Here is a 16616-nt window from a genome sequence, read left to right on the forward strand (position 1 = left end):
GGAAGGTCTGCGTTCCTGTTTCCTCTCCTCCTCCTCCTCATCTCAGGGAAGGTCTGCCTCCCTGTTTCCTCTCCTCTTCTCCTCATCTCAGGGAAGGTCTGCCTCCCTGTTTCCTCTTCTCCTCATCTCAGGGAAGGTCTGCCTCCCTGTTTCCTCCCCCTCCTCATCTCAGGGAAGGTCTGCCTCCCTGTTTCCTCTTCTCTTCATCTCAGGGAAGGTCTGCCACCCTGTTTCCTCTCCTCTCCCTCCTCATCTCAGGGAAGGTCTGCCACCCTGTTTCCTCTCCTCCTAATCTCAGTGAAGGTCTGCCGCCCTGTTTCCTCTCCTCTTCATCTCAGGGAAGGTCTGCATCCCTGTTTCCTCTCCTCTTCTCCTCATCTCAGGGAAGGTCTGCCGCCCTGTTTCCTCTTCTCCTCATCTCAGGGAAGGTCTGCCTCCCTGTTTCCTCCCCCTCCTCATCTCAGGGAAGATCTGCCTCCCTGTTTCCTCTTCTCTTCATCTCAGGGAAGGTCTGCCACCCTGTTTCCTCTCCTCTCCTCCTCATCTCAGGGAAGGTCTGCCTCCCTGTTTCCTCTCCTCTCCTCCTCATCTCAGGGAAGGTCTGCCCCCCTGTTTCCTCACCTCTTCATCTCAGGGAAGGTCTCCCTCCCTGTTTCCTCTCCTCTCCCTCCTCATCTCAGGGAAGGTCTTCTTCCCTGTTTCCTCTCCTCCTCATCCCAGGAAAGGTCTGCTTCCCTGTTTCCTATCCTCTTCATCTCAGGGAAGGTCTCCCTCCCTGTTTCCTCTCCTCTCCCTCCTCATCTCAGGGAAGGTCTGCCACCCTGTTTCCTCTCCTCTCCCTCCTCATCTCAGGGAAGGTCTGCCTCCCTGTTTCCTCTCCTCCTCCTCCTCATCTCAGGGAAGGTCTGCCTCCCTGTTTCCTCTCCTCTTCATCTCAGGGAAGGTCTGCATTCCTGTTTCCTCTCCTCCTCCTCCTCATCTCAGGGAAGGTCTGCCTCCCTGTTTCCTCTCCTCTCCTCCTCATCTCAGGGAAGGTCTGCCTCCCTGTTTCCTCTTCTCCTCATCTCAGGGAAGGTCTGCCTCCCTGTTTCCTCTTCTCCTCATCTCGGGGAAGGTCTGCCCCCCTGTTTCCTCTTCTCCTCATCTCAAGGAAGGTCTGCCTCCCTGTTTCCTCTCCTCTCCTCCTCATCTCAGGGAAGGTCTGCCCCCTGTTTCCTCTCCTCCTCATCTCAGGGAAGGTCTGCCTCCCTGTTTCCTCTCCTCCTCATCTCAAGGAAGGTCTGCGTTCCTGTTTCCTCTCCTCCTCCTCCTCATCTCAGGGAAGGTCTGCCTCCCTGTTTCCTCTCCTCTCCTCCTCATCTCAGGGAAGGTCTGCCTCCCTGTTTCCTCCCCCTCCTCATCTCAGGGAAGGTCTGCCTCCCTGTTTCCTCTTCTCTTCATCTCAGGGAAGGTCTGCCACCCTGTTTCCTCTCCTCTCCTCCTCATCTCAGGGAAGGTCTGCCTCCCTGTTTCCTCTCCTCTACTCCTCATCTCAGGGAAGGTCTGCCCCCCTGTTTCCTCACCTCTTCATCTCAGGGAAGGTCTCCCTCCCTGTTTCCTCTCCTCTCCCTCCTCATCTCAGGGAAGGTCTTCTTCCCTGTTTCCTCTCCTCCTCATCCCAGGAAAGGTCTGCTTCCCTGTTTCCTATCCTCTTCATCTCAGGGAAGGTCTCCCTCCCTGTTTCCTCTCCTCTCCCTCCTCATCTCAGGGAAGGTCTGCCATCCTGTTTCCTCTCCTCTCCCTCCTCATCTCAGGGAAGGTCTGCCTCCCTGTTTCCTCTCCTCCTCCTCCTCATCTCAGGGAAGGTCTGCCTCCCTGTTTCCTCTCCTCTTCATCTCAGGGAAGGTCTGCATTCCTGTTTCCTCTCCTCCTCCTCCTCATCTCAGGGAAGGTCTGCCTCCCTGTTTCCTCTCCTCTCCTCCTCATCTCAGGGAAGGTCTGCCTCCCTGTTTCCTCTTCTCCTCATCTCAGGGAAGGTCTGCCTCCCTGTTTCCTCTTCTCCTCATCTCAGGGAAGGTCTGCCCCCCTGTTTCCTCTTCTCCTCATCTCAAGGAAGGTCTGCCTCCCTGTTTCCTCTCCTCTCCTCCTCATCTCAGGGAAGGTCTGCCCCCTGTTTCCTCTCCTCCTCATCTCAGGGAAGGTCTGCCTCCCTGTTTCCTCTCCTCCTCATCTCAAGGAAGGTCTGCGTTCCTGTTTCCTCTCCTCCTCCTCCTCATCTCAGGGAAGGTCTGCCTCCCTGTTTCCTCTCCTCTCCTCCTCATCTCAGGGAAGGTCTGCCTCCCTGTTTCCTCTTCTCATCATCTCAGGGAAGGTCTGCCTCCCTGTTTCCTCTTCTCCTCATCTCAGGGAAGGTCTGCCTCCCTGTTTCCTCTTCTCCTCATCTCAGGGAAGGTCTGCCTCCCTGTTTCCTCTTCTCCTCATCTCAGGGAAGGTCTGCCTCCCTGTTTCCTCTTCTCCTCATCTCAAGGAAGGTCTGCCTCCCTGTTTCCTCTCCTCTCCTCCTCATCTCTGGGAAGGTCTGCCTCCCTGTTTCCTCTCCTCTCCCTCCTCATCTCAGGGAAGGTCTTCCTCCCTGTTTCCTCTCCTCCTCATCTCAGGGAAGGTCTGCCTCCCTGTTTCCTCTCCTCCTCATCTCAGGGAAGGTCTTCCTCCCTGTTTCCTCTCCTCCTCATCTCAGGGAAGGTCTGCCTCCCTGTTTCCTCTCCTCCTCATCTCAGTGAAGGTCTGCCTCCCTGTTTCCTCTCCTCACCTCCTCATCTCAGGGAATGTATGCCTCCCTGTTTCCTCTTCTCCTCATCTCAGGGAAGGTCTGCCTCCCTGTTTCCTCTTCTCCTCATCTCAGGGAAGGTCTGCCTCCCTGTTTCCTCTCCTCTCCTCCTCATCTCAGGGAAGGTCTGCCCCCTGTTTCCTCTCCTCCTCATCTCAGGGAAGGTCTGCCTCCCTGTTTCCTCTCCTCCTCATCTCAAGGAAGGTCTGCGTTCCTGTTTCCTCTACTCTCCCTCCTCATCTCATGAAAGGTCTGCCTCCCTGCTTCCTCTCCTCTCCTCCTCATCTCAGGGAAGGTCTGCCTCCCTGTTTCCTCTTCTCCTCATCTCAGGGAAGGTCTGCCTCCCTGTTTCCTCTTCTTCTCATCTCAGGGAAGGTCTGCCTCCCTGTTTCCTCTTCTCCTCATCTCAGGGAAGGTCTGCCTCCCTGTTTCCTCTTCTCCTCATCTCAATGAAGGTCTGCCACCCTGTTTTCTCTCCTCCTCATCTCAACGAAGGTCTGCCTCCCTGTTTCCTCTCCTCTCCCTCCTCATCTCAGGGAAGGTCTTCCTCCCTGTTTCCTCTCCTCCTCATCTCAGGGAAGGTCTGCCCCCCTGTTTCCTCTCCTCCTCATCTCAGGGAAGGTCTGCCTCCCTGTTTCCTCTCCTCTCCTCCTCATCTCAGAGAATGTCTGCCTTCCTGTTTCCTCTCCTCCTCATCTCAGGGAAGGTCTCCCTCCCTGTTTCCTCTCCTCTCCTGCCCCGCCTCATCCCATTCCTCATCAAAGAGGTTCCCAATCAACATGTTGAACTGCCTGAGAGGCAGCAGTACATCCTGTTGGAGGGAACTCTTTAGATTGTTCCATAGATGGGGTACAGACAAACTAAAAGCTGCTGTACCTAACTCTGAGTAGACCCAAGGGATTTCCAGAGTTAGCCATCCCTGAGACCAGGTATTTTGGAATCCCATGTGGGACACATTCCGCCATGTTTAATACAGTTACATGTTTACTCAGCAGATAATTATCAAACCCAGTCAAATTGGAAAAAAAAACATTACAGATTATCTTTGTTTTACAATTTTTCTCAGCAATTCAGTACCCTGATCTTTTGTCATTCTAGTGAAAGAGGCCCAACGTGATGCTGAACAATGATGTGATGCTGAACAATGTAGTCTGACTCCATATTATGCTTCACTGCTTGGGAAACAGAGGAAACAGAGGAAACAGATGGTGTTTTTGTCTCTCTGGGCCCTGCAGTGGAGTTACAGTAGCCAGCTTGGCCTTCCAGAACTGCTGCACAGCCAGCCTAACCCTTCTCTTGGGAAGCAGCCCTAATGTATTACAGTGGTGGGTTATACATGATAAATGGTCAATCTGTTGTAGTTTCTCTGAGGGGGATATGATGGGAGATCATTTGAGGAAGGCTGGGTCACTTCAGCCAACATGTTCATTCTTCAGCAGCTACTGTAAATCCATCTGCTAGAAGCTGTCTGTCTGTCTGTCTGTCTGTCTGTCTGTCTGTCTGTCTGTCTGTCTGTCTGCATCTGTGTGTATGTGTTTGTGAAAGCATCTTCCTCTTTAATCCTGGCTTCCTCTATTGAAGCTCATAGCTTCCTCTTTAATCCTGGCTTCCTCTATTGAAGCTCATAGCTTCCTCTTTAATCCTGGCTTCCTCTATTGAAGCTCATAGCTTCCTCTTTAATCCTGGCTTCCTCTATTGAAGCTCATAGCTTCCTCTTTAATCCTGGCTTCCTCCATTGAAGCTCATAGCTTCCTCTTTAATCCTGGCCTCCTCTATTGAAGCTCATAGCTTCCTCTTTAATCCTGTCTTCCTCTATTGAAGCTCATAGCTTCCTCTTTAATCCTAGCCTCCTCTATTGAAGCTCATAGCTTCCTCTTTAATCCTGGCTTCCTCTATTGAAATTTAGAGCTTCACATATTCAAACATTGGTGCTTCTCTGTGAGTGGATTTTCTCCTGACTGGAATAGTCTGATCAAACCTGCAGTCCTTTGAGAGACCTTGGTTTAGATTACAGAGAATTAGACAGTAAAGACTGCAGTCCTTTGGTTTAGATGACAGAGAATTAGACAGTAAAGACTGCAGTCCTTTGGTTTAGATGGCAGAGAATTAGACAGTAAAGACTGCAGTCCTTTGGTTTAGATGACAGAGAATTAGACAGTACAGACTGCAGTCCTTTGGTTTAGATGGGGCGGCAGGGTAGCCTAGTGGTTAGAGCGTTGGACTAGTAACCGGAAGGTCAAATCCCAGAGCTGACAAGGTACAAATCTGTTGTTCTGCCCCTGAACAGGCTGTTAACCCACTGTTCCTAAGCCATCATTGAAAATAAGAATTTGTTCTTAAACTAGCTGTTTTCCCTCACTACAGTATAATCATCCCTCATATCTTAAACTAGCTGTTTTCTTTCACTACAGTATAATCATCCCTCATATCTTAAACTAGCTGTTTTCCCTCACTACAGTATAATCATCCCTCATATCTTAAACTAGCTGTTTTTCTGTTACAGTATAATTTGTTTACAGGAGGCTGGACGGTGTGGTGTTTGACTGTGGTTGTGATGTGTTTTTGTTTACAGGAGGCTGGACGGTGTGGTGTTTGACTGTGGTTGTGATGTGTTTTTGTTTACAGGAGGCTGGACGGTGTGGTGTTTGACTGTGGTTGCGATGTGTTTTTGTTTACAGGAGGCTGGACGGTGTGGTGTTTGACTGTGGCTGTGATGTGTTTTTGTTTACAGGAGGCTGGACGGTGTGGTGTTTGACTGTGGTTGCGATGTGTTTTTGTTTACAGGAGGCTGGACGGTGTGGTGTTTGACTGTGGCTGTGATGTGTTTTTGTTTACAGGAGGCTGGACGGTGTGGTGTTTGACTGTGGTTGCGACGTGCGTTGGATCCAGCTTTGGCAGCAGAGAGGAGAGGCGGGGCTTCACACCCAGATGCTGTTCTGCAGAAACGGGGCCTTTAAGATACGATTGCAAAACATGTACATTACCTTATGTGGTAAGGAAACACACACACACACGTGTGCACACACACACACATAAATAAAGTGCATTCGGAAAGTATTCAGACCCCTTGACTTTTTGCAAAAAAATATGAAATATCACATTTACAAAAGTATTTGTTGAAGCACCTTTGGCAGCGATTACAGCCTCGAGTCTTCTTGGGTATGACGCTACAAGCTTGGCATACCTGTATTTGGGGAGTTTATCCCATTCTTCTCTGCAGATCCTCTCAAGCTCTGTCAGGTTGGATAGGGAGCGTCGCTGCACAGCTGTTTTCAGGTCTCTCCAGAGATATTCCATCGGGTTCAAGTCCAGGCTCTGGCTGGGCCACTAAAGGACATTCAGAGACTTATCCCGAAACTACTCCTGCATTGTCTTGGCTGTGTGCTTAGGGTCATTGTCCTGTTGAAAGGTGAACCTTCACCTCAGTCTGAGGTCCTGAACGCTCTGGATTCAGAGACGTCCCGAAACCACACAGTGATCTGCTGTTCTCTCTCTCTCTCAATTTGTTTTCAAATTCTTTGTGGGTCTGTGTAATCTGACGGAAATAATTGTCTCCAATATGGTCATACATTTAACAGCTTTGTTTCCACCTCATTTTGTGGGCAGTGTGCTCATAGCCTGTCTGCCTACAGCGGCCTTTCTCAATAGCAAGGCTATGCTCACTGAGTCTGTACATAGTCAAAGCTTTCCTTAAGTTTGTGTCAGTCACAGTGGTCAGGTACTCTGCCACTGTGTGCTCTCTGTTTTTTGTTAATTCTTTCCAATGTGTCAAGTAATTATCTTTTTGTTTTCTCATGATTTTGGTTGGGTCTACTTGTGTTGGGTCTGTCCTGGGTCTCTGTGGGGTGTGTTTGTGTTTGTGAACAGAGCACCAGGACCAGCATCCTTAGGGAAATCTTCTCCAGGTTCATTTCTCTGTAGGTAATGGCTTTGTAATGGAAGGTTTGGGAATCACTTCCATTAAATTTGAGTATTTAATGGCTCATTTATGGATTTGGATAATTAGTGGGTATCGACCTAATTCTGCTCTGCATGCATTATTTTGTGTTTGTTCCATTATGTGAAGTCTTGGTTGGTGAGCGGACCCCAGACCTCACAACCATAAAGACAATGGCTTCTAGAACTGAGTCAAGTATTTTTAGCCAGATCCTAATTGGGATGTCTAATTTTATGTTCCTTTTGATGGCGTAGAATGTCCTTCTTGCCTTGTCTCTCAGATCGTTCACAGCTTTGTGGAATTTACATGTGGCGCTGATGTTTAGGCCAATGTATTTATAGTTTTTTTGTGTGCTCTAGGGCAACGATGTCTAGATGGAATTTGTATTTGTGATCCTGGCAACTGGATCTTTTTTGGAACACCATTATTTTTGACTTACTGAGATTTACTGTCAGGGCCCAGGTCTGACAGAATCTGTGCATAAGATCTAGGTGCTGCTGTAGGCCCTCCTTGGTTGGTGACAGAAGCACCAGATCATCAGCAAACAGTAGACATTTGACTTCAGATTCTAGCAGGGTGAGGCCGGGTGTTGCAGACTGTTCTAGTGCCCTCGCCAGTTCGTTGATATGTATGTTGAAGAGGGTGAGGCCGGGTGCTGCAGACTGTTCTAGTGCCCTCGCCAGTTCGTTGATATGTATGTTGAAGAGGGTGAGGCCGGGTGTTGCAGACTGTTCTAGTGCCCTCGCCAGTTCGTTGATATGTATGTTGAAGAGGGTGAGGCCGGGTGCTGCAGACTGTTCTAGTGCCCTCGCCAGTTCGTTGATATGTATGTTGAAGAGGGTGAGGCCGGGTGCTGCAGACTGTTCTAGTGCCCTCGCCAGTTCGTTGATATGTATGTTGAAGAGGGTGAGGCCGGGTGCTGCAGACTGTTCTAGTGCCCTCGCCAGTTCGTTGATATGTATGTTGAAGAGGGTGAGGCCGGGTGCTGCAGACTGTTCTAGCGCTCTCGCCCGTTCGTTGATATGTATGTTGAAGAGGGTGAGGCCGGGTGCTGCAGACTGTTCTAGTGAACTCGCCAGTTCGTTGATATGTATGTTGAAGAGGGTGAGGCCGGGTGCTGCAGACTGTTCTAGTGCCCTCGCCAGTTCGTTGATATGTATGTTGAAGAGGGTGAGGCCGGGTGCTGCAGACTGTTCTAGTGCCCTCGCCAGTTCGTTGATATGTATGTTGAAGAGGGTGAGGCCGGGTGCTGCAGACTGTTCTAGTGCCCTCGCCAGTTCGTTGATATGTATGTTGAAGAGGGTGAGGCCGGGTGCTGCAGACTGTTCTAGTGCCCTCGCCAGTTCGTTGATATGTATGTTGAAGAGGGTGAGGCCGGGTGCTGCAGACTGTTCTAGTGCCCTCGCCAGTTCGTTGATATGTATGTTGAAGAGGGTGAGGCCGGGTGCTGCAGACTGTTCTAGTGCCCTCGCCAGTTCGTTGATATGTATGTTGAAGAGGGTGAGGCCGGGTGCTGCAGACTGTTCTAGCGCTCTCGCCCGTTCGTTGATATGTATGTTGAAGAGGGTGAGGCCGGGTGCTGCAGACTGTTCTAGTGAACTCGCCAGTTCGTTGATATGTATGTTGAAGAGGGTGAGGCCGGGTGCTGCAGACTGTTCTAGTGCCCTCGCCAGTTCGTTGATATGTATGTTGAAGAGGGTGAGGCCGGGTGCTGCAGACTGTTCTAGTGCCCTCGCCAGTTCGTTGATATGTATGTTGAAGAGGGTGAGGCCGGGTGCTGCAGACTGTTCTAGTGCCCTCGCCAGTTCGTTGATATGTATGTTGAAGAGGGTGAGGCCGGGTGCTGCAGACTGTTCTAGTGCCCTCGCCAGTTCGTTGATATGTATGTTGAAGAGGGTGAGGCCGGGTGCTGCAGACTGTTCTAGTGCCCTCGCCAGTTCGTTGATATGTATGTTGAAGAGGGTGAGGCCGGGTGCTGCAGACTGTTCTAGTGCCCTCGCCAGTTCGTTGATATGTATGTTGAAGAGGGTGAGGCCGGGTGCTGCAGACTGTTCTAGTGCCCTCGCCAGTTCGTTGATATGTATGTTGAAGAGGGTGAGGCCGGGTGCTGCAGACTGTTCTAGTGCCCTCGCCAGTTCGTTGATATGTATGTTGAAGAGGGTGAGGCCGGGTGCTGCAGACTGTTCTAGTGCCCTCGCCAGTTCGTTGATATGTATGTTGAAGAGGGTGAGGCCGGGTGCTGCAGACTGTTCTAGTGAACTCGCCAGTTTGTTGATATGTATGTTGAAGAGGGTGAGGCCGGGTGCTGCAGACTGTTCTAGTGCCCTCGCCAGTTCGTTGATATGTATGTTGAAGAGGGTGAGGCCGGGTGCTGCAGACTGTTCTAGTGCCCTCGCCAGTTCGTTGATATGTATGTTGAAGAGGGTGAGGCCGGGTGCTGCAGACTGTTCTAGTGCCCTCGCCAGTTCGTTGATATGTATGTTGAAGAGGGTGAGGCCGGGTGCTGCAGACTGTTCTAGTGCCCTCGCCAGTTCGTTGATATGTATGTTGAAGAGGGTGAGGCCGGGTGCTGCAGACTGTTCTAGTGCCCTCGCCAGTTCGTTGATATGTATGTTGAAGAGGGTGAGGCTTAAGCTGTAGGGGAACAGTTGGTTAACTGCCTGTTCAGGGGAACAGTGGGTTAACTGCCTGTTCAGGGGAACAGTGGGTTAACTGCCTGTTCAGGGGAACAGTGGGTTAACTGCCTGTTCAGGGGAACAGTGGGTTAACTGCCTGTTCAGGGGAACAGTGGGTTAACTGCCTGTTCAGGGGAACAGTGGGTTAACTGCCTGTTCAGGGGAACAGTGGGTTAACTGCCTGTTCAGGGGAACAGTGGGTTAACTGCCTGTTCAGGGGAACAGTGGGTTAACTGCCTGTTCAGGGGAACAGTGGGTTAACTGTCTTGTTCAGGGGAACAGTGGGTTAACTGCCTGTTCAGGGGAACAGTGGGTTAACTGCCTGTTCAGGGGAACAGTGGGTTAACTGCCTGTTCAGGGGAACAGTGGGTTAACTGCCTGTTCAGGGGAACAGTGGGTTAACTGCCTGTTCAGGGGAACAGTGGGTTAACTGCCTGTTCAGGGGAACAGTGGGTTAACTGCCTGTTCAGGGGAACAGTGGGTTAACTGCCTGTTCAGGGGAACAGTGGGTTAACTGCCTGTTCAGGGGAACAGTGGGTTAACTACCTTGTTTAGGGGCAGAACGACAGATTTTTACCTTGTCAGCTCGGGGATTCGATCTTGCAACCTTTCGGTTGCTCTAACCACTAGGCTACCTGCCGCCTCGCCTGAGAAGACTTTGCCTTTGTTTTGGTTCATTTGTTTGTCAATTAGGGTGTGCAGGGTGAATACGTGGTCTGTCGTACGCCAATTTTACATTCGCTCATTACATTGTTTACACTGATGTATGTGTCTGCTCTTAATGATAATGCAGAGGATTTCCCCAAGGTTGCTGTTGACGCTTATCCCACGGTAGTTATTGGGTTCAAATTTGTCTTTACTTTTGTGGATTGGGTTAATCAGTCCTTGGTTCTAAATATTGGGGGAAGATGCCAGAGCTGATTGATTGAGGTTGATGTTAGATTCTCTGGTTTCTTCCATTACATTGAGCTGATTGATGATTGATTGAGGTTGATTTTAGAGTCTCTGGTTTCTTCATTACATTGAGCTGATTTCTGAGGTGCTGTTCACTAGTGTATTTCTGTATTGTTTTAGTGATTCACCATAGCGAAGAAGTAGACTCAGGTTTTCTGGGTCTCTGTGTTTTTGGTTGGACAGGTTTCTCAATCTCCTTATGTTTTTGCATTCTTCATCAAACCATTTGTCATTGTTGTTAATTTTAGATTGTCTGCTTGAAATTTTTAGATTTGATAGGGAAGCTGAGAGGTAAAATATACTGTTTAGGTTTTCTACTGCCAAGTTTACACCTTCACTATTACAGTGGAACGTTTTGTCCAGGAAATCATCTAGAAGGGATTGAATTTGTTGTTGCCTAATTGTTTTTTGGTAGGTTTCCAAACTGCATTCCTTCCATCTATAGCATTTCTTAATGTTACTCAGTTCCTTTGGCTTTGATGCCTCATGATTGAGTATTGTTCTGTTTAAGTAGACTGTGATTTTGCTGTGGTCTGATAGGGGTGTCAGTGGGCTGACTGTGAACGCTCTGAGAGACTCTGGGTTGAGGTCAGTGATAAACTGGTCTACAGTACTACTGCAAAGGAATGAGCTATAGGTGTACCTACCATAGGAGTCCCCTCGAAGCCTCCCATTGACTATGTACATACCCAGCGTCGAACAGAGATGCAGGAGTTGTGACCCATTTTTGTTGGTTAAGTTGTGTCTAGGGGGGCATATGGGGGAGGGAATGCTGTCCCCTCCAGGCAGGTGTTTGTCCCCCTGTGTGCTGAGGGTGTCAGGTTCTTGTCCAGTTCTGACATCTAGGTCTGGAAATGGTTGATCTCCCCCTCCAGGATGGAGAATCTGTGATTGTTAAAGTATGGGGATTCTAGTGGGTTCCACCAGTCATCCTGCACACATGAGGAAATGTTTCTCTGTCTCTGTCTGTCTGTCTCTCTCTCTCTCTCAATCTCTCCCTCTGTCTCTCTTTCCCTTTGACTCTCTCTGTCTCTTTCTCTCTGTCTCTCTTTCTCTCTGTCTCTGTCTGTCTCTCTCTCTCTGTCTCTCTCTGTCTCTGTCTGTCTCTCTCTCTCTCTGTCTCTCTCTCTGTCTCTCTCTGTCTCTCTTTCTCTTTGTTTTTCTCTGTCTCTCTCTCTCTCAATCTCTCTCTGTCTCTCTCTCTCTCTCTCTGTCTTTCTCTTTCACTCTGTCTCTCTCTCTGTCTCTCTCTCTCTCTCTCTCTCACTCTGTCTCTCTCTCTGTCTTTCTCTCCTCTCTCTCTCTCTGTCTCCTACTCCTCCAGACGTACCAGAGATCAGTGTAAGCCACAACAGTAGCCTGATGATGATAGAGGGTGATAATGTAACGGTCAGCTGTAATGGGTCAGGAGCTCCACTCCCCGAAGTCGACTGGACCGTCGCTGGACTACACTCCATCAACACACACCTGGTGAGACATACACACACCTGGTGAGACATACAGACACCTGGTGAGACATACAGACACCTGGTGAGACATACAGACACCTGGTGAGACATACACACACCTGGATGGATGCACACATGTAACCAGGCACACACACAGGTCACCTTAATAATCTAATCTCCTGTCCTCTAGTTCTCCAGTCTAAAGTGTACTGCAGTCTAATGCAGTCCAACCCTATTCATCTTCTCTAGGTCGCCAGTCTAACGTGTACTGTAGTCTAATGTCCACCAACCCTATTCATCTCCTCTAGTTCTCCAGTCTAGCGTGTACTGTAGTCTAATGTCCACCAACCCTATTCATCTCCTCTAGTTCTCCAGTCTAGCGTGTACTGTAGTCTAATGTCCACCAACCCTATTCATCTCCTCTAGTTCTCCAGACTAATGTCCACCAACCCTATTCATCTCCTCTAGTTCTCCAGTCTAAAGTGTACTGTAGTCTAATGTCCACCAACCCTATTCATCTTCTCTAGGTCTCCAGTCTAACGTGTACTGTAGTCTAATGTTGTGTTCTCCGCTCATCTCCTTTCCTCTCCTCTCCTCAGTCAATCATTTGTATTTGTATTTATTTGTACATCAGCATATGTCACAACGTGCTTATAGAGAAACCCTGCATTAATCCCCCAATCAGCACGCAATGTAGATGTAGAAGCATGGTGGTTAGGAAAAACTCCCCAGAAAGGTAGGAACCTATGAAGAAACCTAGAGAGGAACCAGGCTCTGAGGGGTGGCCAGTCTTCTTCTGGCTGTACCGGGTGGAGATTATAAGAGTACATGGCCATCAAGACCAGATTGTTCTTCAAGATGTTTATAGATGACCAGGAGGGTCAAATAGTCATTATAGAGGCTGCAACAGCTCAGCACCTCAGGAGTAAATGTCAGTTGGGTTTTCATAGCCGAGCATTCAAAGGTAGAGAGGTAGAGAGGTAGAGAGGTAGAGAGGTAGAGAGGTAGAGAGGTAGAGAGACAGAGAGACAGAGCGGTAGAGAGACAGAGAGGTAGAGAGACAGAGAGACATAGAGGTAGAGAGGGAGAGACTAATGTGTATGGTAGTCTAATGCCTTGTTCTCTCCTCTCCTCTCCTCTCCTCTCCTCTCCTCTCCTCTATGTCTCTCAAGTCTAATGTCTACTGGCCCAACATCCATTCTATTAACCTGACGCTAGTCAACGTAAGTCGAGACGACAACGGCTTCCTGCTCACCTGCATAGCAGAGAACCTAGTGGGAATGACCAACGCTTCCATCCAGCTGACTGTACAGTGTAGGTTTCAATCTACGTGTGTGTGTGTGTGTGTGTGTGTGTGTGTGTGTGTGTGTGTGTGTGTGTGTGTGTGTGTGTGTGTGTGTGTGTGTGTGTGTGTGTGTGTGTGTGTGTGTGTGTGTGTGTGTGTGTGTGTGTGTGTGTGTGTGTGTGTGTGTGTTCAATGGTTATCATTCCCAACTGTACAGTGTAGGTTTCAATCCACGGGTGTGTGTATATATGTGCATGCGAACAGCATAGCAGAGAACTTGTTAGGAATGATAACCGTTGGAGGATATATACAGTATGGGATTCATCCCAATGGCTCCCTATTCCCTATAGAGTGCACTACTAATGACCAGGACCCAATGGCTCCATATTCCTTTATAGTGCACTACTAATGACCAGGACCCAATGGCTCCCTATTCCCTATAGAGTGCACTACTAATGACCAGGACCCAATGGCTCCCTATTCCCTATAGAGTGCACTACTAATGACCAGGACCCAATGGCTCCATATTCCTTTATAGTGCACTACTAATGACCAGGACCCAATGGCTCCCTATTCCCTATATAGTGCACTACTAATGCCATATATGATATATATGTGAAACTATATGTGATATGTGGTTGTCCACCTAGCTATCATGTGATATGTGATTGTCCACCTAGCTATCATGTGATATGTGGTTGTCCACCTAGCTATCATGTGATATGTGGTTGTCCACCTAGCTATCATGTGATATGTGATTGTCCACCTAGCTATCATGTGATATGTGGTTGTCCCACCTAGCTATCATGTGATATGTGATTGTCCCACCTAGCTATCATGTGATATGTGGTTGTCCCACCTAGCTATCATGTGATATGTGATTGTCCCACCTAGCTATCATGTGATATGTGGTTGTCCCACCTAGCTATCATGTGGTTGTCCCACCTAGCTATCATGTGATATGTTGGTGTCCACCTAGCTATCATGTGATATGTGATTGTCCCACCTAGCTATCATGTGATATGTGGTTGTCCCACCTAGCTATCATGTGGTTGTCCCACCTAGCCATCATGTGATATGTGGTTGTCCACCTAGCTATCATGTGATATGTGGTTGTCCCACCTAGCTTTCATGTGATATGTGGTTGTCCCACCTAGCTATCATGTGATATGTGGTTGTCCACCTAGCTTTCATGTGATATGTGGTTGTCCCACCTAGCTTTCATGTGATATGTGGTTGTCCCACCTAGCTATCATGTGATAAGTGGTTGTACACCTAGCTATCATGTGATATGTGGTTGTCCCACCTGGGATCCAAGATGGTGGTGCAGTAGAACGTGTGTATCTGTCTTTGTCTTATCCCGTGTAAATAGCCGGTATCCATCTTAATCTCACTTTCTGTCCGCCTCACCTAATGTGGTACAGATCTGCTATTTCTATTCCTTATAACTGGAACTTCCATCAGGAGCTAGCCAGCTAACTAGCTACTAGTCTTTATTAGCCACGGCTAGCTGTCCTCTAGCCAGCTAACTAGCTACTAGTCTTTATTAGCCACGGCTAGCGGTCCTCTAGCCAGCTAACTAGCTACTAGTCTTTATTAGCCACGGCTCGCTGTCCTCTAGCCAGCTAACTAGCTACTAGTCTTTATTAGCCACGGCTAGCTGTCCTCTAGCCAGCTAACTAGCTACTAGTCTTTATTAGTCACAGCTCGCTGTCCTCTAGCCAGCTAACTAGCTACTAGTCTTTATTAAGTGGTTTAATCATATCAGTGTTAAATCATTAATGTTTTGCATTGTGAAATCTAGCTTGTGGAATTGGCCAACCATTAATTAAAGTTAGAAGACACCATTGTGTGTCAAAATCATCACAGTTTCTTCTGTCCTCAGTTTCCCCTTACAGTTCCACCAGTCATCCTGAAACTGTCCGAGCCATGCTGTGTCAAAACCTTCACAGTTTCCTCTGCTCCCCTTCCAGTTCCACCAGTCATCCTGAAACTGTCCGAGCCATGCTGTGTCAAAACCTCCACAGTTTCCTCTGCTCCCCTTCCAGTTCCACCAGTCATCCTGAAACTGTCCGAGCCATGCTGTGTCAAAACCTTCACAGTGTCCTCTGCTCCCCTTCCAGTTCCACCAGTCATCCTGAAACTGTCCGAGCCATGCTGTGTCAAAACCTTTACAGTTTCCTGTGCTCCCCTTCCAGTTCCACCAGTCATCCTGAAACTGTCCGAGCCATGCTGTGTCAAAACCTTCACAGTTTCCTCTGCTCCCCTTCCAGTTCCACCAGTCATCCTGAAACTGTCCGAGCCATGCTGTGTCAAAACCTTCACAGTTTCCTCTGCTCCTCTTCCAGTTCTACCAGTCATCCTGAAACTGTCCGAGCCATGCTGTGTCAAAACCTTCACAGTTTCCTCTGCTCCCCTTCCAGTTCCACCAGTCATCCTGAAACTGTCCGAGCCATGCTGTGTCAAAACCTTCACAGTTTCCTCTGCTTCCCTTCCAGTTCCACCGGTCATCCTGAAACTGTCCGAGCCTGAGCGGCGCCATGACACCTGCATAGAGTTCACAGTGAGAGGCTATCCCTACCCGACGCTGCGATGGTACCACAAACAGGTGTGATTTTATTCCATTTGATTAATTTCTAATATGTAAAGCAGCATGTACATATTCTGGTCTTAGAGACCACAAGAGGTGCAGGTTTTAGTTTTTACCCCAGAACTACACAGCTAACTGAAACAATAAACGGCTTGATGCTGAGTTAGTTATATCAATCAGGCGACTAATGCTTGGGGAAAACCCAAAACAGCCACCCCTTGGGGTTCCCCCAGATTCAGGATTCAGAACCACTGATGTCAAGAGTCTGGGTCTTTTGAAAAGGTAAAAAAAAATGAAACCGTATTCTAATCATGATTGTACACAGAGGGAGATCCTGCAGAGTGAGTACATCAGAACAGAGATGGATTTCTACCGGGACTATCTGGAGGGATGTCTGACTTTTATCAACCCAACACACTACGATAACGGAAACTACACGCTGCAGGCCTCCAACTCCCTGGGGACCATCACCAAGACGGTCTACGGACACTTCCTCACGGCTCCTCCCTTTGACCCTGACCCTGACGGTAACCACAACATTTTCTTAGACAGGGACACATCATACAGCAAAAGCTATAGGTCTCAGAACAGTGAGAAATGATGCATTGCAGCAGATTTAGCTATAAAAGCTCATTTGAATTATTCACATCACTCAGAGCTTCTCTAGTGGTAGAAGACAGTCTGACCCCATTGGGATTATTCACATCACTCAGAGCTTCTCTAGTGGTAGAAGACAGTCTGACCCCATTGGGATTATTCACATCGCTCAGAGATTCTCTAGTGGTAGAAGACAGTCTGACCCCTGAGAATTGGTGGTTTATTAATTTGATGAATGTTAGCAGAATGTCCCTCTTTTCACTCATTCATTCATTTCACATTACCACTTTTTCATCTATTGTTCATAAATTGTGGACTACGGTA

The 16616-nt window shown here is 48.5% G+C and overlaps 1 protein-coding gene across 1 annotated transcript in view; it reads left to right on the plus strand.

The window, feature by feature from the left end:
• ntrk3b (neurotrophic tyrosine kinase, receptor, type 3b) overlaps positions 1-16616 on the plus strand; it is a 180974-nt gene that overhangs the window by 75669 nt on the left and 88689 nt on the right. Inside the window, exons 5-9 of the mRNA XM_090222041.1 lie at positions 5644-5798; positions 11697-11842; positions 12993-13134; positions 15604-15713; positions 16021-16222. Coding sequence (XP_090078167.1) covers positions 5644-5798; positions 11697-11842; positions 12993-13134; positions 15604-15713; positions 16021-16222 — 755 coding nt within the window. The remainder of the gene's footprint in view (positions 1-5643; positions 5799-11696; positions 11843-12992; positions 13135-15603; positions 15714-16020; positions 16223-16616) is intronic.

This window comes from Oncorhynchus mykiss, chromosome 26 (genome assembly GCF_057628025.1).
Source record: "Oncorhynchus mykiss isolate SJ-2025 chromosome 26, ASM5762802v1, whole genome shotgun sequence".
Lineage (NCBI taxonomy): Eukaryota > Metazoa > Chordata > Actinopteri > Salmoniformes > Salmonidae > Oncorhynchus > Oncorhynchus mykiss.